Raw genomic sequence first — 24,219 nt, forward strand, 5'->3', positions numbered from 1 at the left:
GGATCGGACCGGACCCCCTCCACAAGGGAGAGTGGGACATAGGAGAAAAAGAAAAGAAACGGCAGATCAACTGGTCTAAAAAGGGAGTCTATTTAAAGGCTAGAGTATACAAATGAGTTTTAAGGTGAGACTTAAATGCTTCTACTGTGGTGGCATCTCGAACCGCATACCCCCTGGCTTGCTACTTGGGGGCGCAGCAGGGGTTTTTCCTCCTCATGAACAGTCATTGGCTGCCTCCGATGGCACTTTGATGGCTATACACAGGCTTTGGCCTTGGACTCCCAGGTCTACAGGCAATTTGGTGGTAGATCTCGCCATCATCAACATCTAGTTGTTCAATGTCAAAGAGCAGTGAATTACTCCATACACAGTGGTTTTTATTTTTGGCCTTCTGACTTTTTTTTTTTGGCAGTACAGATGTGATTTTGTCTTAAAATGTATTAATTTTAATGCTAAAAAGTTTTAAATTTGACTTGTTGAAACCTGCTAGAGACAACGCAGTTAATTTTTGGATGATTGAACTGAGGACTCGGAAGGCACATTTTCCCTAAAAATTCATTTGTTTAAATATTTGTGTATAAAGTACTTAATATTCCTATTTTTTCTTTTAGACACCTGTTATTGCCGTGGTGGGAAATGACGCGTGCTGGAGTCAGATTTCCAGAGAGCAAGTTCCCATCCTGGGCAGCAACGTGGCGTGTGGCCTTGCATTCACAGGTGTGCAAACATCTTTGGACAATATTTGCCAGTGTTTTTGTATGCGTTATTCTCCCTGCAGATTATCACATCGTGGCAGACGGTTACGGCGGTAAGGGCTACCTTATAAGGCGTGAGGATGAGCAGCAGCTCAGCGAAATCATCAGGAAGGCTCAGAAGCAGAGCCGGGAGGGCAAAGCAACACTCCTCAATGTCCTGATAGGCAAGACCAACTTCAGAGAGGGCTCCATCTCTGTATAGTGCTGCATGAGACATGTGACCAAAATGCCTTTTCTTCCTAATGAACAAAGAGCCTTTATTATGATTTTGATGATTGTTTTCTTCATTGAGTGAAGGTTTATTGGTATTAGTAAAAATATTTCTTATGATCAAAATAAAGGTGGTATGCGGTTAGGCAAATATCTGCACTTGTATGGACATGCAGTGTTTATAATAACAATTGCAGTTTCAATTATTACATTTACGTAACCTATTGCACTACACATGTTAATGATTCGCTGTTTCGGACAGGATGTGATCATGATTGTCTAAGGGATTTTTTTTTTTTTGTCAAGTGTACGATATTATAGACCGTAATCATTCTCTAATAAAAGTGTGAATTAATAGTACAGAGAGGTTTGAATTTTTTTATTTTTTTATCACTTCCTGTTTTCGGATTTTGATTTTTTTTGCCCACTTCCTGTTTATATATAATCTATTGAAAGAGTGGCATCATTAAGCCACCTACGTACTTTTTTTTTATTCGGCCCGTGGAATGAGTTTGCAAAGTATAAAAACGAGGCGACGTTTTTGAATGAAAGAAACTGCTGTTCACTTAATGTCGCAAGAGCTATTATTTTTGTCTTTGTAGATCAGGCCTGGGCAATTATTTTGACACGGCGGGGCCAAATTTCGAGAAAAAAATGTGTCTGGGGGCCGGTATATCTATTTTTTGGAAAACTAATACAAAACCTCACAATAAAGTCTGATTGAATGCCTTGAAAACGGAATTCCATCCATCTTCTTCCGCTTATCCGAGGTCGGGTCGCGGGGGCAACAGCCTAAGCAGGGAAACCCAGACTTCCCTCTCCCCAGCCACTTCGTCTAGCTCTTCCTGGGGGATCCCGAGGCGTTCCCAGGCCAGCCGGGAGACATAGTCTTCCCAATGTGTCCTGGGTCTTCCCCGTGGCCTCCTACCGGTTGGACGTGCCCTCAACACCTCCCTAGGGAGGCGTTCGGGTGGCATCCTGACCAGATGCCCGAACCACCTCATCTGGCTCCTCTCGATGTGAAGGAGCAGCGGCTTTACTTTGAGTTCCTCCCGGATGGCAGAGCTTCTCACCCTATCTCTAAGGGAGAGCCCCGCCACACGGCGGAGGAAACTCATTTCGGCCGCTTGTACCCGTGATCTTATCCTTTCGGTCATGACCCAAAGCTCATGACCATAGGTGAGGATGGGAACGTAGATCGACCGGTAAATTGAGAGCTTTGCCTTCCGGCTCAGCTCCTTCTTCACCACAACGGATCGGTACAACGTCCGCATTACTGAAGACGCCGCACCGATCCGCCTGTCGATCTCACGATCCACTCTTCCCTCACTCGTGAACAAGACTCCTAGGTACTTGAACTCCTCCACTTGGGGCAGGGTCTCCTCCCCAACCCGGAGATGGCATTCCACCCTTTTCCGGGCGAGAACCATGGACTCGGACTTGGAGGTGCTGATTCTCATTCCGGTCGCTTCACACTCGGCTGCGAACACGGAATTAAATTTGTATTTTTTCTATGAACGATAAAACCCTGAATATTGAGAACATATAAACGTCACACCCCCTCTCAGTCGACATATTTTACAATCAAGCCAAATGCAACAGAAATGCAACAAACACAGCGAAATATGAACGTGAAGGGTACAAAAACAAAAAAACAACTACAATCTGATATATGTGATATATATGTTATACATCACTAAGCCTCACAACTTTCTTGTAAAACTCTCCTTCCACGTCTGTCCCTGACACCCACATTTTACGCTGGCCGCTCTGAAAACACTCTGTGGAAACGCTCCCCACCCACACTGCTTGGTGCCTCGTCTGACCTTCTGTGACACACATTACCATAGTAACTAGTAGGGTTGTATGGTATACGGGTATTAGTATAGTACTGCGATACTAATGAATCATATTCGATACCATACCGCTTCTGAAAAGTACCGGTCCATCACACCCTAAGATTTTTGTTAAAATAAAGCCAATAATGCATTTTTTTCTGGTCCCCTTTATTTAGAAAAGTATCAAAATAGTATTGGTATCAGGACAACACTTGTCACTAAAATATCATGCAAAAGCGCAGATTCCAACCATTGAAATATGCTGTATAGTCCAAGACTTATGGTAATTAGAAAACATCACTGCACATCATAATGGCAGCTACACTTTCCGTCTTAAAGATCTAAAAAAAATTATTTAGGAAAGTCCGGTGGGTCAGATTGAACAGCCTAACGTTGGCCCCCGGGCCTTAATTTGCCCAGGTCTGTTGTATATGACACTACATATGTAAAAAAAATAATAATAATAATAAATAAACCACATGATGTTAGTGCACCAGTCAAGGAAAATGATCAAACTACATAAATAACATACTGTAATTTGATTTTGACAATTTTTTATCTTGATGGATTGAAAATCATCACTAATGAGTTGACTGATGAACATTATCACATCATTTATTCAGAAAGTATAACAGCCAGAATACTACTAACCGCAACATGTAAGTTAGAAAAATACCCCAACAACATTATGATTTGTAAATTTTCAGAATGAGCTTGTTCTATTTTTATACAACAACTAAAGAAAATCTGAAGTTGTCTTTTTTTAAGTTATCGTGCCATGGTTTTACCAGTCCGGCCCACTTGGGAGTAGATTTTTCTTCTTGTGGCCCTCGATCTAAAATGAGTTTGACACCCCTGCTGTAAAACAACATAAATAATGTTTTTCTTTATGTTTCTCTGGCTGCTACGAGTCCCCGACTCCCAACTGCTGATCCATTTATTGTTTGGCCAGAGAGTCAACATAATAGGGCAGTGGTTCTCAAATGGGGGTACGCGTACAGCTGGGGGTACTTGAAGGTATGCCAAGGGGTACTTGAGATTTTTTTTTTTAAATATTCTAAAAATAGCAACAATTCAAAAATCCTTTATAAATATAATAATTGAATAATACTTCAACAAAATATGAATGTAAGTTCATATACTGTGAAAAAAAATACAACACTGCAATATTCAGTGTTGACAGCTGGATTTTTTCTGGACATGTTCCATAAATATTGATGTTAAAGATTAATTTTTTTGTGAAGAAATGTTTAGAATTAAGTTCATAAATCCAGATGGATCTCTATTACAATCCCCAAAGAGGGCACTTTAAGTTGATTACTTCTATGTGTAGACATCTTTATTTATAATTGAATCCCTTTTATTTTTCAAGTTTTTAGTGATTTTTGTATATCTTTTTTTTCCAAATAATTCAAGAAAGACCACTTTAAATGAGCAATATTTTGCACTGTTATACAATTTAATAGATCAGAAACTGATGACATAGTGCTGTATTTTCCTTCTTTATCTCTTTTTTTCAACCAAAAACGCTTTGCTCTGATTAGGGGGTACTTGAATTAAAAAAAATGTTCACAGAGGGTATATCGCTGAAAAAAGGTTGAGAACCACTGTAACAGGGCAACAGGAAGATGCAGTTACAGTAATAAACGGAAGATGGCAGTGTAATACACATTATCACCTGCGCACGCGTGATGACGCTCCTTTGCAATCTTAAAGGAAAAAGGAGGCAACCTCTAACCAAATAATAAAACACGTTTTCTACGTATGTTCTTTTATTTAAAATATAGTGAGAAAGTATTGTATTTTAGCAATTATATGAATATAGTTAATATGACAGGTAAGTACATTTAAAAGTGATGTAAAATAATGCATTTTCAAAGAGGATGCGTTCCAGGCATGTAAAAAAAAAAAAGTGACGCGCTGCTCTTTACCAACATGTTTCCCAAAGAAGCGACGCCATTAACCACGTTTAAACATACGACGTTTTAAAAAAATACACATTTCTGCCACCTGCCTTCTCATCCCTGACGTCACACAGTCGGAAATGTCTGGGTCCCGTTGCCTTCAGGTGCTCGTTATTCCAGAGCGGTAAATGAACACGTTAAACATAATAAAAATAAGTAATGACGCTGCTGAGTGAAAAAATTCACCAAAACGATTATTTCTTGATACAGATTATAGTATTGTTGAGTCGGCGTGGTTGTAGACGAATGATAACAAGTGCACGGGCTATTTAGTAAAGAAGCCACCACGTTTTCCGAGCAGCAAGTGAAGGCATCACAAGGCAAGCCGCACATTCGCCAGAGGCGGCGACTTCAACCTCCCTTCTTCCCGCAAACTTCAACATTTCAACAAGTATTGATCCTTCTTCCTGCCAACGCGGCTGTTTTCTATTTTCGCCTTTATTTGGAACACTTTTTTTTACAGAATGACAAGTTAACTTGAGGTCGTGTTGCTTTTTTCCCCCCCTACAGCAACAGTTGTGGCAGTTCATAATATAGACACGTTAGCTTCATGCTAACTACAGCGGAAAGTACTTTGTCTTTAGTTGTTGCAATTACTTGATGTGGTGAACTTTATTTTAAGATTAAAAAACCTCCACGACGAGGAAGTTACACGCTTTCCACGCTTTTCTGTCTGGCCGTGGAATCAGAGACACTTCTACAATATTCAACGTTGGACACCACTTATAGCTATATATTTGTACCAAGGTAAGGCAGCATATTATATTATCATCAACAACAGTGTATTCATTTCTATCTTGTTTTAGGAACTGTAGTCTACAAAGCAAATGTCATTACGGAAAAATGCACTGCCAGGACAACTTTACTGTACTTCCTGTTTGTGTATAGATAGGGAAATGCATGCACCGTTTTGTAATGTTGCCACTTTATGATGGGACTTGCCACAGTCAGTGCACCTGTCAAAATAAAATATATATACATATACAAACCCCGTTTCCATATGAGTTGGGAAATTGTCTCAGATGTAAAAATAAACGGAATACAATAATTTGCTAATCATTTTCAACCCATATTCAATTGAATATGCTATAAAGACAACATATTTGATGTTCAAACTGATAAACATTTTTTATTGGTTGGGAAAGGTGGCAATAAATGCTGATAAAGTTGAGAAATTCTCATCAAACACTTATTTGGAGCATCCCACAGGTGTGCTGGCTAATTGGGAACAGGTGGGTGCCATAATTGGGTATAAAAGCAGCTTCCATGAAATGCTAAGTAATTCACAAACAAGGATGGGGCGAGGGTCACCAATTTGTAAGCAAATTGTCGAACAGTTTTAGAACAACATTTCTCAACGAGCTATTGCAAGGAATTTAGGGATTTTACCATCTACGGTCCGTAAAATCATCAAATGGTTCAGAGAATCTGCAGAAATCACTGCACGAAAGCGATGATATTATGGACCGTTGATCCCTCAGGCGGTACTGTATCAAAAACAGACATCAGGGTGTCAAGGATATCACCACATGGGCTCAGGAACACTTCATAAAACCAATGTCAGTAACTACAGTTGGTCGCTATATTTGTAAGTGCAAGTTAAAACTCTGCTATGCAAAGCAAAACCCATTTATCAACAACACCAAGGAACACCGCTGGCTTTGCTGGGCCCGAGCTCATCTAAGATGGACTGATGCAAAGTGGAAAAGTGTTCTGCGGTCTGACGAGTCCACATTTCAAATTATATTTGGAAACCGTGGACGTGGTGTCCTTCGGAACAAAGAGGAAAATAACCATTCGGATTGTTATAGGCGCGAAGTTCAAAAGCCAGCATCTGTGATGGTATGGGGGTGTATTAGTGCCCAAGGCATGGGTAACTTACACATCTGTGAAGGCACCATTAATGCTGAAATGTCCATATAGGTTTTGGAGCAACATATGTTGTCATCCAAGCAATGTTATCATGGACGCCCCTGCTTATTTCAGCAAGACAATGCCAAGCCACGTGTTACAACAGCGTGGTTTTGTAGTAAAAGAGTGCGGGTACTTTCCTGGCCCGCCTGCAGTCCAGACCTGTCTCCCATCGAAAATGTGTGGCGCATTATGAAGCGTAAAATACGACAGCGGAGACTTTGGACTGTTAGACTGAAGCTCTACAAAAAACCACAATGAGAAAGAATTCCACTTTCCAAGCTTCAACCATTAGTTTCCTCAGTTCCCAAACATTTATTGAGTGTTGTTAAAAGAAAAGGTGATGTAACACAGTGGTGAATATGCCCTTTCCCAACTACTTTAGCACGTTTTGCAGCCATGAAATTCTAAGATAATTATTATTTGAAAAAGAAAAATAAAGTTTGAGTTTGAACATCAAATATGTTGTCTTTGTAGTGCATTCAACTGAATATGAATTGAAAAGGATTTGCAAATCATTGTATTCTGTTTATATTTACATCTAACACAATTTCCCAACCCATACGGAGACAGGGTTTGTATATCATGTTTCCTCCCACCTCCAAAAACATGCACCTGGGGATAGGTTGATCGGCAACACTAAAAAATGGGCCCTGGTGTGTAAGGGACAAGTGGTATGAAATGGATAGATGTTTATTTAATAATTTTTTTTTAAATATTATTATTACAGGCAGGTTGGCACAGGCGTTCGTGCATGTGCCTCACAATACAAAGGTCCTGAGTAGTCCTGAGTTCAATCCCGGGCTCGGGATCTTTCTGTGTGAAGTTTGCATGTTCTCCCCCGTGAATGCGTGAGTTCCCTCCGGGTACTCCAGCTTCCTCCCACTTCCAAAGACATGCACCTGGGGAAAGGTTGATTGGCAACACTAAATTGGCCCTAGTGTGTGAATGTGAGTGTGAATGTTGTCTGTCTATCTGTGTTTGGCGACTTGTCCAGGGTGTACGCTGCCTTCCGCCCGAATGCAGCTGAGATAGGCTCCAGTGACCCCAAAAGGGACAAGCGGTAGTAAATGGATGGATGGATGGATGGATAAATTATTATTACATCAACATAAAAAACACAAAATACACCAACCGAAAAACATCCCTCCACCCCCCATTTACACTAATGTTCACTCATTCACACAAAAGTGTTGGTTTTCATCTGTTATTAATATTCTGGTTCCTACAGATACAGTCTGCAAGGGATACAGCCTGTGAAGCACACAGGACTGTGTGTGCTGCTGGTCCACTAATAGTACTAACCTTTAACAGTTCATTTTACTCGTTTTCATTAATTGCCCATTTAGATGCATCCATCCATCCATTTTCTACCGCTTATTCCCTTTATGGGGTCGCGGGGGGCGCTGGCGCCTATCTCAGCTACAATCGGGCGGAAGGCGGGGTACACCCTGGACAAGTCGCCACCTCATCGCAGGGCCAACACAGATAGACAGACAACAGTCACACACTAGGGCCAATTTAGTGTTGCCAATCAACCTATCCCCAGGTGCATGTTTTTGGAAGTGGGAGGAAGCCGGAGTACCCGGAGGGAACCCACACATTCACGGGGAGAACATGCAAACTCCACACAGAAAGATCCCGAGCCTGGATTTGAACCCAGGACTGCAGGAACTTCGTATTGTGAGGCAGACGCACTAACCCCTCTCCCACCGTGAAGCCCCTAGATGCAACTGTTTTTATTAAAAAAAAATAAAAAAATAGATGCAACTGTTTTTATTTTATTTAAGTTTCTTTTTTGTTCAAGAAATATTATTATTGTTCTAATAAATAAAGGACATTGTCTTCACCAAACCAGGTTATCAATGAAATTAGATTGTTTAAAGCAGGGGTCTTAGACACGAGGCCCGCGGGCCAATTGTGGCCCGTGAGGCGTTATTTTGCGGCCCCCACCTTAATATGAAAGTTTAATGTTAGTGCGGCCCGCAAGCTTTATATGAATGGCGCTTGACAGCGTTGTGTTATTTGGGTCCAAAATGGCTCTTTCAAAGTTCTGGGTTGCCTACCCCTGCGTTAGCGGAAATGTGGCAAATGAGTCAAAGCGACAGAAACGTTGCCATGGAGATGAGGGTTTTCTTACGTGCCTGGTTGCAGTCACACCGCGACACCTGTCCGTCAGTAATAACAGTCCCTGATAACCTTGACCAATTTAAACCGTATTTGTTTTTTTTCTTGTTTAATTTGCATTGCCTCACACGATGAACACTACATATATTTCTATATGACGCCGGATAACACTCCAGGAGCCGTCAATTTTTGCGCTCACTTTCCCGGCTATTATCCGCCGACCGCCGTCTTGCTGTAGGGAGGAAAAGCGGAACGACACACATTGCGGAAATAACATTATTCTCCGTGCGTCGGCTAAATACAAATATATTCCACAACCCCAAACATGACTTTTTCAAAGCCTGCAGTGAAGAGAAAGGTTAGTGATGAGCAAAAACAATTCGAGGAAAAGTGGGAGATGCAATATTTCTTTGTTGAGCACATGGGCACCCTGACGTGTCTTATTTGCACGGATAAAAGTTGCGGTGCACAAGGGATACAATTTGAAATGCATTATACAACTAGACATGCTGAGAAGTATGCAACATTTTTTTTTAAGAAATCTTTTCTTGCGGCCCAGCCTCACCCAGACTCTGCGTCCAGTGGCCCCCTGGTAAATTGAGTTTGAGACCCCTGGTTTAAAGGGTTCTGTAAAACCAGGTCCAGTCCAGATTATGTCCAAGTCGGGCTCAGCAACACATCCCTTCATTTATGGACACTCAAATGTCATGTTTACTTTAGTACTTATTGCCTGGCACTTTTTGTTGTGGCTACAGGTGCTGAATGGCCTCGGTGGTTGTAGCGGTGAAAACTGAGAAACGACCTGCGGCTGACACACAGGATGCAGACCCCAACGCCAAGAAGCCCAGGTACGACTTACAAACCAATTTTGTCAAAAAGATTTACCTCTGTAATGCACAGAATGATAGTGAATTTATTTTGGATTTCCTCCAATTCACTCAGCGTCACAGTTATAAATACATAAATAGTGGCAATCACCTAAAACGTGGTGCTGAAGTCCCTGGAGCTTTGGAATGTAGAGGCGTTTGCGTAGTTGAAGTTTCGCTGCGGACAAAAGATAGATTATTAGATGCATAGAGGACGATCCCGTGGGTGCTTCGGGGCCCGAGCACCCACATGGGATTGATGGCAACTTTCAATCTTTAAAATAATTTTAGAAAAAACAATCTTGTTCTAGTTAATTTTGTGGCGAGTTTGGTTCATTTGACCAAATAACAAAGCCACAAATTATATTGGATATTAACTTAACTGAACGTCCATTTTTTTTTTTTTTGTAATACACACACCTAACACCCACTGACAGAAATGTCTATCGGCGCCTATGATTAGATGGATAGATGGACTTTTTTTAATCACACAGTGGGGAAGTTATATGGTTGCAGTGCAGGTTTTTACATACAGTAAAATGAAAAATAAAAATTAATAAATAATTAAATTGCAATATGTGTAGATAAAATAAAAAAAAACACCTTTTCTTCAACACTTGTATTGCACACCAAGAATAAAAAAAACATTACAGTAATGGCGCAGTTGGGAGAGTGGCTGTGCCCGCAACCTGAGGGTTCCTGGTTCAATCCCCACATTTTACCATCATAGTCACGTCCGTTGTGTCCTTGAGCAAGACAATTCACCCTTGCTCCTGATGGGTCCTGGTTAGCGCCTTGCATGGCAGCTCCCGCCATCAGTGTGAGTGTGGAAATAGCGCCAAAGCTTTTTGAGTTCCTTTTAAAAAGGTAGAAAAGCGCTAAAGTACAACTCATTTACCATTTAAAGCTGTACTGAAACCCACTACTACCGACCACGCAGTCTGATAGTTTATATATCAATGATGAAATCTTAACATTGCAACACATTAACAATACAGCTTTTTTATTTTACTAAATTGCAATTTTGAATTTCGTGCAAAGTATCCTGTTGAAAACGTCGCGGTATGATAACGCGTGCGCGTGACGTCACGGATTGTAGCGGACATTTTGTTCAAGCCCGATCCCAGCTATAAGTTGTCTGCTTTAATCGCATAATTACACAGTATTCTGGACATCTGTGTTTCTGAAACTTTTGCAATTTGTTCAATTAATATTGGAGATGTAAAAAAGAAAGATGTAGGTGGGAAGCGGTGTTTTGCGGCTGCCTTTAGCAACACAAACACAACCGGTGTTTTCTTATTTACATTCCCGAAGGTGAAGCTTTACTATGGAACAGAGCAGTCAAGCGAACATGGTTCTCTACCACATGTCAACCGGCAGGTTTCGGTAGGAAAATTGTGGTAAGAAGTCGGCTCTTACCGTAGACATGAGCGGAGCTTGCGTCGTTCCTCGTGCACCTGTCAAAGAGGAAGCTGCGGACTCTCTTGCCTCCTCCGACTGGCCGCCCCCGAACGTGGGATGCTTCCACCGTGGAGGAGAGGGAAAAAAAGCTCAGCCCGGCCCGACCGGCTGCCTTTGTTTCGCCTCGTCGAGAAACGTGGCTTCCCTCAGAGACACTGGCGGTCACCACACCCGTGGCCACACCCCTCCAAATTTCAGATACGACTATATAATCTCACTAAAACACTAGTAACACAATAAGCAGATAAGGGATTTTCCAGAATTATCTGAGTATATGTGTCTAATAACATCTGAATTGCTCCCACTGCCCTGTCTTTTTTTTTTTTCCTCTAGTCCTTCACTCTCACTATCCTCATCCACAAATCTTTCATCCTCGCTCAAATTAATGGGGAAATCGTCGCTTTCTCGGTCCCAATCGCTCTCGCTGCTGGTGGCCATGAATGTAAACAATGTGAGGATGTGGGGAGCCTCGCAACCCGTGACGTCACACGCACATCGTCTGCTACTTCCGGTACAGGCAAGGCTTTTTTATTAGCGACCAAAAGTTGCGAACTTTATCGTCGATGTCCTCTACTAAATCCTTTCAGCAAAAAAATGGCAATATCGCGAAATGATCAAGCATGACACATAGAATGGACCTTCTATCCCCGTTTAAATAAGAAAATCTCATTTCAGTAGGCCTTTAAAGTGTGTCAAATGTATTTGGCCACCCATCCAAATGATGAGAGTCAGGTGTCCTAATCACTTGGCTCAGCCACAGGTGTATAAAATCTAGCACTTAGGCGTGGAGACTGTTTCCATGAATATTTGTGAAAGAATGGGCCGAGCTCAGTGATTTCCAGCGTAGAACTGTCATAGGATCCCACCGGTGCAACAAATCCAGTCGTGAAATGTCCTTGCTCCTTATTATTCCAAAGTCTTTATTATAAGAAAATGGAAGCGTTTCAGAACAGCAGCAACTCAGCCACCAAGTGGTAGTCCAGGTAAACTGACAGAGAGGAGTCAGCAGATGCCGAAGCAAATTATGCAAAAAGGTCGCCGACATCTTGCAATCTGATGGGCCAGTCTGGGTTTGGATGTTGCCAGGAGAACGGTACATTTCAAATTGCATTGCGCCAAGTGAGAAATTTTGTGGAGGGAGAAATATGGTGTGGGTTGTTTTTCAGGAGTTGGGCTTGTCCCCTTAGTTCCAGTGAAAGGAACTTTGAATGCTCCAGGACACCATCACTCCATGCATCCACACCATGACAAAGTCTGGTGTGGATGAACTTGGCTGTCCTGACCTGAACCCGATAGAAAACCTTTGAGATGAATTGGAATGGAGAATGAGAGCCAGGCCTTCTCGACCAACATCAGTGCGTGACCTCACCAATGCGCTTTTGGAAGAATGGTCGAAAATTCCTCTAAACACACTCAGCAACCTTGTGGACAGCCTTCCCAGAAGAGTTGAAGCTGTAATAGCTGCAAACGGTGGGCCGACATCATATCGAACCCTATGGGTTAGGAAAGGAATGGCACTTCGAGTTCATATGTGAGTCAAGGCAGGTGGCCAAATACTTTTGGCAATATAGTGTATTTAGGGCCTCCACAATGTCGTGCAAGGGGTGACAGGGATTGGACAATATCGGATGTCAACTTGGTCAACATCCTTCTGTTGATCAACTCCTAAGTACTGTCTAGTGGGCAGCCTAGGACGGAGTCAGCTCTCTTAATCACTTTTTTAAAGTCTGTTCCTGTCTCTGACCGTGCTGCCCCACCCCAGCAAATGATGGCTGGCATTGAACAGCGCAGAAGCCACCACAGTATCATAAAAAGTGCGCAGAAATGACCCACACACCCCAAAGGACCCCAATCTCCTCAGGACTTTCAACTTTCCGTGTACACAGCGGTATAATTGTGACTCCAGTCCAGTTTATTGCTGAGGTAAAAATGAAGGTATTTAAATCAGTCCACTGTTTCTATGGCTATGTTCACACCGCAGGGTCGGATGTCCAATTATGTTTTTTTGTGAAATCTGATCTTTTTAGTGGTCGTTCATTTTACAAAGAAAAACTTGATTTCTTATGTGAATGCAATCTGGCCCGCATGCGGACATGATGTCATGACATCGCACGCACTGCAGTGTTTTCGGAAGTAAAAATGGCTCCAGCTCTTGTCGGTCTCAGTACTGGTGCATTTGTGGCAAGTTCAAGGATTATGTGCAATAAATAGCAACATTTTCTGTAGTAAATTATTGTGCATAGAATTTTAAGAAGGAAGAGGACAAGTATTTTGGCTCCGGCAGTTTTTCGAGATATTTGCTTGGATGTCTGCTTGAAGAATGTGTTTTTGGCCCAGCAGTTGGAGACAGGAGTGGTGGAACTTTCACGTGATTTTCTAAAATATTAAATGTTTACCTGTTTTTACCTCCGTTGTCAGCTATCTATTTTATAAATGTCTATTTTGGCAAATAATTATGACGCTTATCGCTTTTTGATTGTAGCGGAGCGCGGGAGCATTCCCATTGAGGATGCATCACATACATATCTGATTTATATCTACATACCAAAGAGGCCTGGGTCGGATATGGAAAATTCGGAACTGCACTATTCACACTGAGATGAAAACATCTGATATAGGTCACATATGAGAAAAGAAATAAGAACTGACCTGCAGTGTTAACAAGGCCTATGTCTGATCCCTGGATGTTCACGTGTGGGTGGTGGAGTCTGCTTCCTAATGTCCAGGGTTTCTCCTTAACGTAATTAATCAATTAATCATGGCGTACCGCTACGGCAAAATTAAAGCCGTCAAAGACACCTTAAAAATAAGTTTTGCTTTACATGAAAACAAGTTAAAGGCCTACTGAAATGAGATTTTCTTATTTAAACGGGGATAGCAGGTCCATTCTATGTGTCATACTTGATCATTTCGCGATATTGCCATATTTTTGCTGAAAGGATTTAGTAGAGAACATCGACGATAAAGTTTGCAACTTTAGGTCGCTAATAAAAAAGCTTTTACCGGAAGCAGCAGACGATGTGCGCGTGACGTCACTGGTTGTAGGGCTCCTCACATCCTCACATTGTTTATAATGTGAGCCTCCAGCAGCAAGAGCAATTCCGACCGAGAAATCGACAATTTCCCCATTAATTTGAGCAAGGATGAAAGATTCGTGGATGAGGATATTTAAAGTAAAGGACTAGAAAGAAAAAAAAAAGGCGATTGGAGATGTTATTACACACATTTACTATGATAATTCTGGAAAATTCCTTATCTGCCGATTGTGTTAGTGTTTTAGTGAGATTAAATAGTACCTAAAGTCGGAGGAGTGTGGCCACAATTTTCTCACCTTAAACTGCTGGTTGACATTTGGTCAGGATCCATGTTCGCTTGACCGCTCTGATCCATAGTGAAGCTTCGCCTTCGGGAATTTTAAACAAGGAAACACCGACTGTGTTTGTGTGGCTAAAGGCTAAAAGCTCCATCTTTCTACTTTGACTTCTCCATTATTAATTGAAGAAATTGCGAAAGATTCAGCAACACAGATGTCCAGAATACTGTGTAATTATGCGATTAAAGCAGACTACTTATAGCCTGGATCGGGCTGGAAAATAATGCCCACTACAACCCAAGACGTCAAACGCACGCGTCATCATACGAGTCGTCATACCGCGACATTTTCAACACGACACTTTGCGGGAAATTTAAAATTGCAATTTAGTAAACTAAAAAGGCCGTATTGGCATGTGTTGCAACGTTAATATTTCATCATTGATATATAAACTATCAGACTGCGTGGTGGGTAGTAGTGGGTTTCAGTAGGCCTTTAAAGTAATTTAATGTATCGTAGCCTCCCGGAGAAGTCAGAAGTCCAACACTATTTTTAACTTTTATTGCCAATCTTATGCAAACAACAGGCCCAATTCAAAGACCAATTCCCTCCGAGCACACATGTGTGTCTGTGTGCTTTCCTAGACACACAATAACTTCTCCATTCTCCCCCAAATCCGCTTTCAGGCGCGGACGATTTGTTTGTGATCATAGGTACAATGAACATCAAATCAAAACCACAAAAATATGAAACATTACCATTGTTGGTCTATAAATGGATATATATAGCCTATTATTTGAGAAAGAAATTACTAGTGATCTACCGAAAACTTGGCTGCCGAAAAAAGACTTTGACCACCGGAACAGCGCTGCCAAAACCGGATGTCGTGACGACGTAGGCAATATGCACAGGATTGTCTGCAAAGAAGGCAGCGTTTCTGCGATGTGCATGTACTTTAATGTATCCGAGATATACCCACAAAATGTGCAAATATTAAGAGGAGATTGGCGGCTGTTAAGTAGAGAAAGTCCAACTGGAGCAGCAGCGCGAAGCAGGTGTGACGTCGAGCTTGCTGCAGCTCGCTGTTTGTTGCGGACATCAAGAGTAAATTCTATATTATCACCAGAAAGAAATGCTAGATGTATTGCTAGTCGGTTTTAGTAAAAAAGAAGTCACTGAACCTGACTACTAATAGAAGTGGACGTGTGATCCATGTTGTGGTATACAATGCACTGGCAGCCTTTTGTATCCTCCTGAAAACCAGTGTCCTCTGCAGTGGTCAATTGGATTTTTTTAGGGGGGGGACGTTGTTTAAAAACCAAAATGTCCATTGCAGAGGATGCTGGTTATTAGCAGGATATGCCACAATATATTATTGGGCATATCAATTATATTACAACAATTTTTCAGAATTGTTCTAAATTAATCCCATGATACAGACAGGCAAAACTAGAATCTTGTTAAAAAAAAAAAAAGGATACTAAAATTAGGTAGCTATTACTCAAAGTATTAGTCATGACTGCTGTAAAAAATGAAAATGATTCAAGTGTAGTTTACGAGTACTTGAAATAGAATACATACTGACGTGTTTTGTTTTGAGGTGGTAAAACAAATTATTAGTTTTACCACAAATTATTTGATTTACTGCTCAGAATTGTTGCCCCACAGACATTGCAAAGGAAAGTTTTCTGCTAAAGGTCGGGCACTTATGTCCAAATATATATTGTTGCACCAGTTTTTTTTTTTACCAGATCCTCCTGTTGCCTATCAGTCACGTTTACTCATTTCATTGACAATGTGCCATGATGAAGGTATATAAACTTTTATGATCTGTGTGGCTATCCCAATAGGAAGCTGCTGCCCAGCCTGAAGACAAAGCATGCCCCGGAGCTGGTCTTGGTGATTGGCACCGGGATAAGCTCGGCAGTAGCCCCCCAGGTCCCTGCTCTCCGCTCCTGGAAAGGCCTTATCCAGGCCTTGCTCGATGCTGCCTATGACTTTGACTTACTTGAAGAAGAGGAGAGTCGGCGCTTCCAAAAGCACATGCAGGAGGATAAAAATCTGGTGCATGTGGCGCATGACCTCATTCAGAAACTATCACCGGTAAGACCGTTCATTCCATTTATCTTACTGTTGGGGCTCGATACTGTTACAAAGACAATAATTATATGCTTTTACTTTAATGCCTGCTAATAATGTCACAGTTATCAAATGCAGACAGCCATTGGCACACATCCGTTCAGGATCCGTCTATCCATTTTCTACCGCTTGTCCCTTATGGGGTCGCAGGGGGTGCTGGGTTCAGTATGTATTAGTTTAATCATTGACTCGTGCAAGAGAGGGCCATTGTGTCCCAAATGATGCTGCAGATGGCCATCATTTTCGTTGAAATTAGTCTTCACTTTATTTGTGATGGGTTTTTAAACTTACGTCCTTAATTAGGTATTGTTACATACCCATCGTGTTCTGGGTATGACGTTAAACTACATCCAGGCATGAGATGGGAGTTTGTGTGTGGGGTTAGTGAGTCCCAACTAACGTCTATAAAATGCACACAAAGAACCGTTTGCACCTTCTCTTGTGACTGGCGGGCGGTCAGCGCCATAAAGCTGAGCGGGTCCCTGGTTAAATGGGGCGCGGACAACAAAAGGGACAGACTAAGTTCAACAGCCCAGTAAGGCGATTAGTCTAGGAGAAGGATCTCTGATATAAAATACCCCTTCCAACCCGCACCAAGCCAGCGTTGAAGGTGTAGGCTAATAACCAGCATGAAAGGTACGCCAAATGGCAGAAACATGCTGAGGCTTTCGTTCAGCAGTGGACTGACAACGGCTGATGATGATGACATACCCATCATTCAAACATTAACATCACACAATTACACTAGTTTTTAGGATTGTAAAGTAGCCACTGACTTATTTTAAAGAGTTCCAGCGTGTGTTTATTTATAAAGTTTGAACACAAACATATAAGGGAGGGCTTTGAAAAAAATAGCTTTGATTGATATTATATTGCTTTGATTAATTGTTTAACGCGTGTAACTAATACAAATTGATGAAATCCAGACTGCATGTCATACCCAGAACTGTGTGTGTGTGTGTGTGTGCACATATATGTATATGTGTGTGTATATATATATATATATATATATATATACATACACACACACACACACACACACACACCAACCCTGTTTCTATATGAGTTGGGAAATTTTGTTAGATGTAAATATAAACGGAATACAATGATTTGCAAATCCTTTTCAACCCATATTAAGTTGAATGCACTACAAAGGCAAGATATTTGATGTTCAAACTCATAAACTTTTTTTTTTTTGCAAATAATTAACTTCGAATTTCATGGCTGCAACACATGCCAAAGTAGTTGGGAAAGGGCATGTTCACCACTGTGTTACATCACTTTTTCTTTTAACAACACTCAATGAATGTTTGGGAACTGAGGAAACTAATTGTTGAAGCTTTGAAAGTGGAATTCCTTCCCATTCTTGTTTTATGTAGAGCTTCAGTCATTCAACAGTCCGGGGTCTCCGCTGTCATATTTTACGCTTCATAATGCGCCACACATTTTCGATGGGGGACATGTCTGGACTGCAGGCGGGCAAGGAAAGTACCCGCACTCTTTTTTTTACAAAGCCACGCTGTTGTAACACGTGCTGAATGTGGCTTGGCATTGTCTTGCTAAAATAAACAGGGGCGCCATGAAAAAGACGGCGCTTAGGTGGTAGCATGTGTTTTTCCAAAACCTGTTTGTACCTTTCAGCATTAATGGTGCCTTCACAGATATGTAAGTTACCCATGCCTTGGGCACTAATGCACTCCCCTACCATCACAGATGCTGGCTTTTGAACTTTGCTTCGATAACAGTCTGGATGGTTTGCTTCCCCTTTGGTCCGGATGACACGATGTCGAATATTTCCAAAAACAATTTCAAATGTGGACACGTCAGACCACAGAACACTTTTCCACTTTGCTTCAGTCCATCTTAGATGATCTCGGGCCCAGAGAAGCCAGCGTTGTTTCTGGGTGTTGTTGATAAATGGGATTCGCTTTGCATAGTAGAGCTTTAACTTGCACTTACAGATGTAGCGACCAACTGTATTTAGTGACAGTAGTTTTCTGAAGTGTTCCTGAGCCTATGTGGTTATATCCTTTTAGAGATTGATGTCGATTTTTGATACAATGCTGTCTGAGGGATCAAAGGTCACGGTCATTCAATATTGGTTTCCGGTCATGCCGCTTACGTGGAGAGATTTCTCCAAATTCTCTGAACCTTTTGATGATATTATGGACCGTAGATGTTGAAATCCCTAAATTTCTTGCAATTGCACTTTGAGAAATGTTGTTCTTAAACTGTTTGACTATTTGCTCACGCAGTTGTGGACAAAGGGTTGTACCTCGCCCCATCTTTTCTTGTGAAAGACTGAGCATTTTTTGGGAAGCTGTTTTTATACCCAAACATGGCACCCACCTGTTCCCAATTAGCCTGCACACCTGTGGGATGTTCCAAATAAGTGTTTGATGAGCATTCCTCAACTTTATCAGTATTTATTGACACCTTTCCCAACTTCTTTGTCACGTGTTGCTGACATCAAATTCTTAAGTTAATGATTATTTGCGAACACAATTTTTTTTTTATGATTTTGAACTTTAAATGTGTTGTCACCTACTCAGTAGCCTAGTGGTTAGACTGTCCGCCCTGAGATTGGTAGGTCGTGAGTTCAAATCCTGGCCGGGTCATACCAAAGACTATAAAAAAATGGCACTCAGCATTAAGTGTTGGAATTGGGGGTTAAATCACCATAAATGGTTCCCGGGCGCGGCACCGCTGCTGCCCACTGCTGCCCACTGCTCCCCTCACCTCCCAGGGGGTGATCAAGAGTGATAGTCAAATGCAGAGAATAATTTCGCCACATCTAGTATGTGAGTGACAAGCATTGGTACTTTAACTTTTTTGTAGCATATTCAACTGAATATGGGTTGAAAATATTTGCAAATCATTGTATTCCGTTTATATTTAAATCTTAACACAATTTCCCAACTCATATGGAAACAAATTTCTATATATATATATATATATATATATATACATTTATAAAGATGAATAAAAGCTGTTATTTAATGTCCACAGTGCTCCCATAATATAGAAAAACATATTAAAAGGGAGTAAACAGTTTTTTATGCTCTGGTTATGCAAATATTTGACTAATAATTAATGATTCCGACTTCGCAGAAATGTGTTTATCGCGGTCATTTATCAAATCAACTGCCATAAACAAGCGACGACTGAAAAATATGTTTTATTCGATTACATGATTTATCAAACAATAGATTACTCGATTACTAAAATATACGATATCTGCAGCGCTAGAGTATCAGATGTGTTAAGAAGCAGCGTTGCAATACTATCTACTGTACGGAGCTGTAAGGACAAGCTACATTTAAATATATTTTAACAGGTTAATAAGCAAAGGTAGCGCCAGATCTATTTGTGGTGGTCTAAATTTGTTCCTGGCAGGCCAAGAGAAATTAATACATCTATGTGAAACAATGGAATATCAGGAAAAGTCAAAATTTGTTCCAGAGTCAAACTGTTCTTCCTTAGACCTTCCTTTAACTTTACAGAGAATGTTTTAAACAATTCTTACCATTACATATCCATATCTGTTGTGTCAGTGTAAAAACTAGTAATGTGAAAATAAAATTACTCACATTTAAAACAAGACAATATGTATCACATTCATTCCAAATCTTCGTACAAGTGTAAAAACATGTCAACCGCTGCATAATGAAACTATAATCATGTAAAACTGCTCGCCCTTTATTTACTGGTGTTTTAAGGAAGTAAAGAGTGAGGCTCGCTCAAGGCTCATTTATGAAAGTCAGACATGTGTACACATATGCTTAAAGGAATTTTGCCTGACGTCAGTTAGGAGATGTCGTGTTGAAGTCAAGCACAAACCATCCACATTTTTGGTCATTTCACTTTAAAATTGCTCACTTGAAAAGACCAGCATTGTTCCGAAATCAGGTTGATATTAAGTTTCTCAGAATTTGAAAATGTTTCTTTATCGATACCAAGTGGAGATATGACAATCATATAAAGAGGTCTACAACCTGAATAACCACCAACAAGTAGCCTCCCTTTATGAACATTCAGTGAGAAGTGCAGACAACAAACATTGACCTACATTGATAGTCGACAATAATTTAGATCATGTGTTGTTTTTTTTTACAAATCAATACTTCCTTGTATTACCGGCTTCTTTTCTGTTTGGAAAACAGTCAAAGGCAAGTGTTTTCATTCCTCAAACCATTGCCGACACATTTGAGCAAAATAATTCTCTTTATCCTCTCCTCTAGTGCAGGACGACATATCTGGTTGCCGCAGGAAGTCAATCCACAGTTTAAGTTTCAGTTTATTTCGAAAATGCATACTATATAATTACAATAACAACACATAATACATCACATATTTCCAGTTGTTTCATAATGGCATGTCCAAAAATGAGTAAGAAGAAGCAGAGCTTATTTATTAATCCTTCCCCGTTTCGAATCATATTGGTTTTGTTGCATTTGTATGTTCTCTATTTGTAAAACGACAGTGAATTAATACATGAGTAAATAAATTATTAAACAGTAAGTAAGTGAACAAATATTGAATACATAAATAGATATTAGATTTAAGGTTTTCTTAAATTAATAATTAATTTATAGATCACTTAGGAGATGAATGAAATGATGTATTTGGAAAATAAAAATGCTTATCAGAATTCTTCCTCTTTGTACTTTGTGAAGACTTTTAGTTTGAACAGTTTTTAAAACTGAATCATATTAGTACTTTGTTTGATTTCCTTGCTCAATACATTCTATCATTTAATTCCACATACTAATATGGCATATATTTTCAGTGTTGTACATGCAAACAAATGTTTGTAATTAGATTTTCCTCTTAAGGTTATATTTCTCATCTTTTGTTAAGAAGAATTGTACAATCTCGGGTAGCAGGTTATAGTTTGCTCCGTACATAATTTTAGCTGTTAGTAAATTCACCAAGTCGTTCAATTTAAATATATTTTGATTCAATAAATAAAGGGTTTGTATGTTCTTTAATGTCCAACATTATGTATTATCCTAACTAATATTCTTTGTAACACTGTTAGTAAATTAAGTGTACTTTTGTAGTTATTTCCCCATATTTCTACACTAACTATAATATGTGAACACTTACAAGCAGTATAGAGAGATTTTATGTCCAGAACATCCAACCATCCCATCCATTTTCTACCGCTTGTCCCTTTCAGGTTTTGCAGGGGGTATTTTGCTTTATTAATTATTGACTTGTTTCTTTCTACTTTGTTGTATATTTTTACATGACATTTCCAGTTAATTTTAATGTATATTATTACACCCAAAAATGTGTTTTCTTTTACCCTTTCAATATATGGTCATGGTATTTATTTGACTTTCCCATCTACTGTTATCGAATAGCATTATTTTAGTTTTGTTGAAATTCAAAGAAAGTTTGTTTTCGTCAAACCATTTTTTAATATCTTCTTTTTTATTTAATGTGTATTCGCTTCTGTGTGTTCTCAGTCGTGTCATATGCAAATCATACTAACTTTAAGTCTTTTGTAACTTTACAAATGTCGTTTTACATAAAGATTGAACAATTGTGGTCCCAGTATACGCCACAAGATATTTTCAGCTCTGTAAACGCGTGTTTACTTATCTTCACATATTTCTTACTGTAGTTGCTTCTTACCCAGTTCAAAAACAACCCTATGATTCGATGCCATTCTAATTTGTTTATGAGGATATCAGGATTGCTTATGTCAAATGTTTTTAAGTCCATGAACTTTTTATTATCCATTGCGTTTGTAGTCTCTTCCGTTATTTCAGATAATGCTATTGATGTTGAAATGCTGGCTCTGTATTTGTATTGGTTGTGTGTGAGTGTTCCATTTGTAATTATAAAATTGTCCAATCTGTTAAACAGTTTTTCAATATTTTTAGATAATTGGGGAAGTAAAGAAACAGTCTATAGTTTGTAAACTGGTGTTTGTTTCCAGTCTTATAAATCGGTACGACGTTTGCTATTTTCATTTTATTTTGGAATTTGCCTGTTTGAAATTATAGGTTGCTGATGAATGTTAAAGGTCCAGTCTTCATTGACTTTATATATAAGCCATATTTAAGTAATTTTTAAACTTTCTTAAATGTCATTCATGTGTTAAAAGAAGTTTCCTTGCATAATCGCAGCTCAATTTGCGATCTGTATTGCAGTATCTTCTTCAACTTTCTGTTGACTTTTTTAGCTGTATCTTACTAAGCAGTTTTGCTCATTGCTATGCTACCACCCTGTTAAAATAACTTAATTGTCCACCCTGTGGTTGTTATAATATTTCTACTCTTTTGTTTCTTGTAAATTTCATTCGCAGCATTACCGAAAAATAAGGAAAAATAATACCTTTTACGTGTGTGTGTATGCAGGGTGCATGTCCGTGTGTGTGTGTGTGTATGATCACTACTGTTTTATCCATAGGACAGGGCTGCTCTGGAAACAGGCAGATCCGGGTGGTCCGTGATAGCGTTTGTCTCCTGTGTTAGTCACGTCTCATCGCATTTTTTTTATGCTGATAAAGCTCACTTTGTTTCACAAAAAGGGTAGCAAACAACACTTTATGACCTCAACCACCATGTTCATCTTGGTCAGACATATTTACTATTTCCCACCTTGGTTATGAAACAAACATTCTCAAGCACACCAAAGGAAAAAAAAAAAGGAAAAAAAAACTATCAAGTCAACAAGGAGCTCCTTATCAACACCTATAATTTGGGCTGTTAGGTTGGGAGTTCAAACCCCGGCCGAGTCACACTAAATACTAAAAAAATGGGACCCATTACCTCCCTGCTTGGCACTCAGCATCAAGGCTCAGAATGGGGGGGTTAAATCACCACAAAAATGATTCCCGGGCGCGGCACCGCTGCTGCCCACTGCTCCCCTCACCTCCCAGGGGGTGAACAAGGGGATGGGTCAAATGCAGAGGACAAGTTTTGCCACACCCAGTGTGTGTGTGTGTGTGTGTGTGTGACAATCATTGGTACTTTAACTTTTTTTAATTACATCTGCAAATATTTGAATCGCCTTCAAGTGAAATACATTTTTACTGCCATGTGTTATCACAAGACCTCAATTTCTACCCTTAGAACTCCTTAAAGGTATAGAGGATAATTTATAGTGTATTAAAAATGTTTTGCCCACACATTTAGATTGCATAATATAAAAGTGATTTTATATTATGCAAAATACACCATACTGTTTGTACCTGTTGGCACCTGTTTTTGTGTATTTGACATCCCAATAACTCCTGAAAATTTTAATCTAAACCATGTTGGTGTGAGGCACTTTTGCCTCTTTCTTGATGAACCATTTAGACTTTAAGAATTGTATTTTAACAATGTGGAAATTTCTTATCACGTCTCTTGTGACCAAAATTATCACGGTTATCATTATTAATACTGTGTTGTTGAATGTACTCAAAAAGTACTTATACACACTGACATCCCTTGACCAAGTTATTTTTTTATATAGTTTTTCAAAATTGGTTTGTACTGTAGTACTTTAAGGTTTATTTAAATGAAAAGTGCCTAACAAATAATTATATATTTTATTTACATTTTCTGGCGGGCCTTTGACCAACTCTTTTCAGCGGTCCTTAAACGCACCAGAAATAGACCTGTGTCTTGTAATATT

The 24,219-nt window shown here is 39.9% G+C and overlaps 2 protein-coding genes across 4 annotated transcripts in view; both read left to right on the forward strand.

Moving 5' to 3' along the window:
- ilvbl (ilvB (bacterial acetolactate synthase)-like) overlaps positions 1–1,325 on the forward strand; it is a 55,198-nt gene extending 53,873 nt beyond the window's left edge. For both annotated transcript variants that reach the window (XM_061878730.1, XM_061878729.1), the window contains exons 14-15: positions 612–717; positions 779–1,325. In XM_061878730.1, coding sequence (XP_061734714.1) covers positions 612–717; positions 779–957 — 285 coding nt within the window. In that variant the 3' untranslated portion in view covers positions 958–1,325. The remainder of the gene's footprint in view (positions 1–611; positions 718–778) is intronic.
- A 3,731-nt stretch (positions 1,326–5,056) lies between these two features.
- The window catches only part of fam118b (family with sequence similarity 118 member B), a 38,329-nt gene continuing 19,166 nt past the window's right edge, over positions 5,057–24,219 (forward strand). Inside the window, exons 1-3 of one of the 2 annotated variants that reach the window (XM_061878732.1) lie at positions 5,057–5,514; positions 9,561–9,653; positions 16,296–16,548. In XM_061878732.1, the coding sequence (XP_061734716.1) occupies positions 9,568–9,653; positions 16,296–16,548 (339 nt within the window). In that variant the 5' untranslated portion in view covers positions 5,057–5,514; positions 9,561–9,567. The remainder of the gene's footprint in view (positions 5,515–9,560; positions 9,654–16,295; positions 16,549–24,219) is intronic. The other variant, XM_061878733.1, reaches the window with a different exon arrangement.

This window comes from Nerophis ophidion, linkage group LG18, assembly GCF_033978795.1.
Source record: "Nerophis ophidion isolate RoL-2023_Sa linkage group LG18, RoL_Noph_v1.0, whole genome shotgun sequence".
NCBI classification, from domain to species: Eukaryota; Metazoa; Chordata; class Actinopteri; order Syngnathiformes; family Syngnathidae; genus Nerophis; species Nerophis ophidion.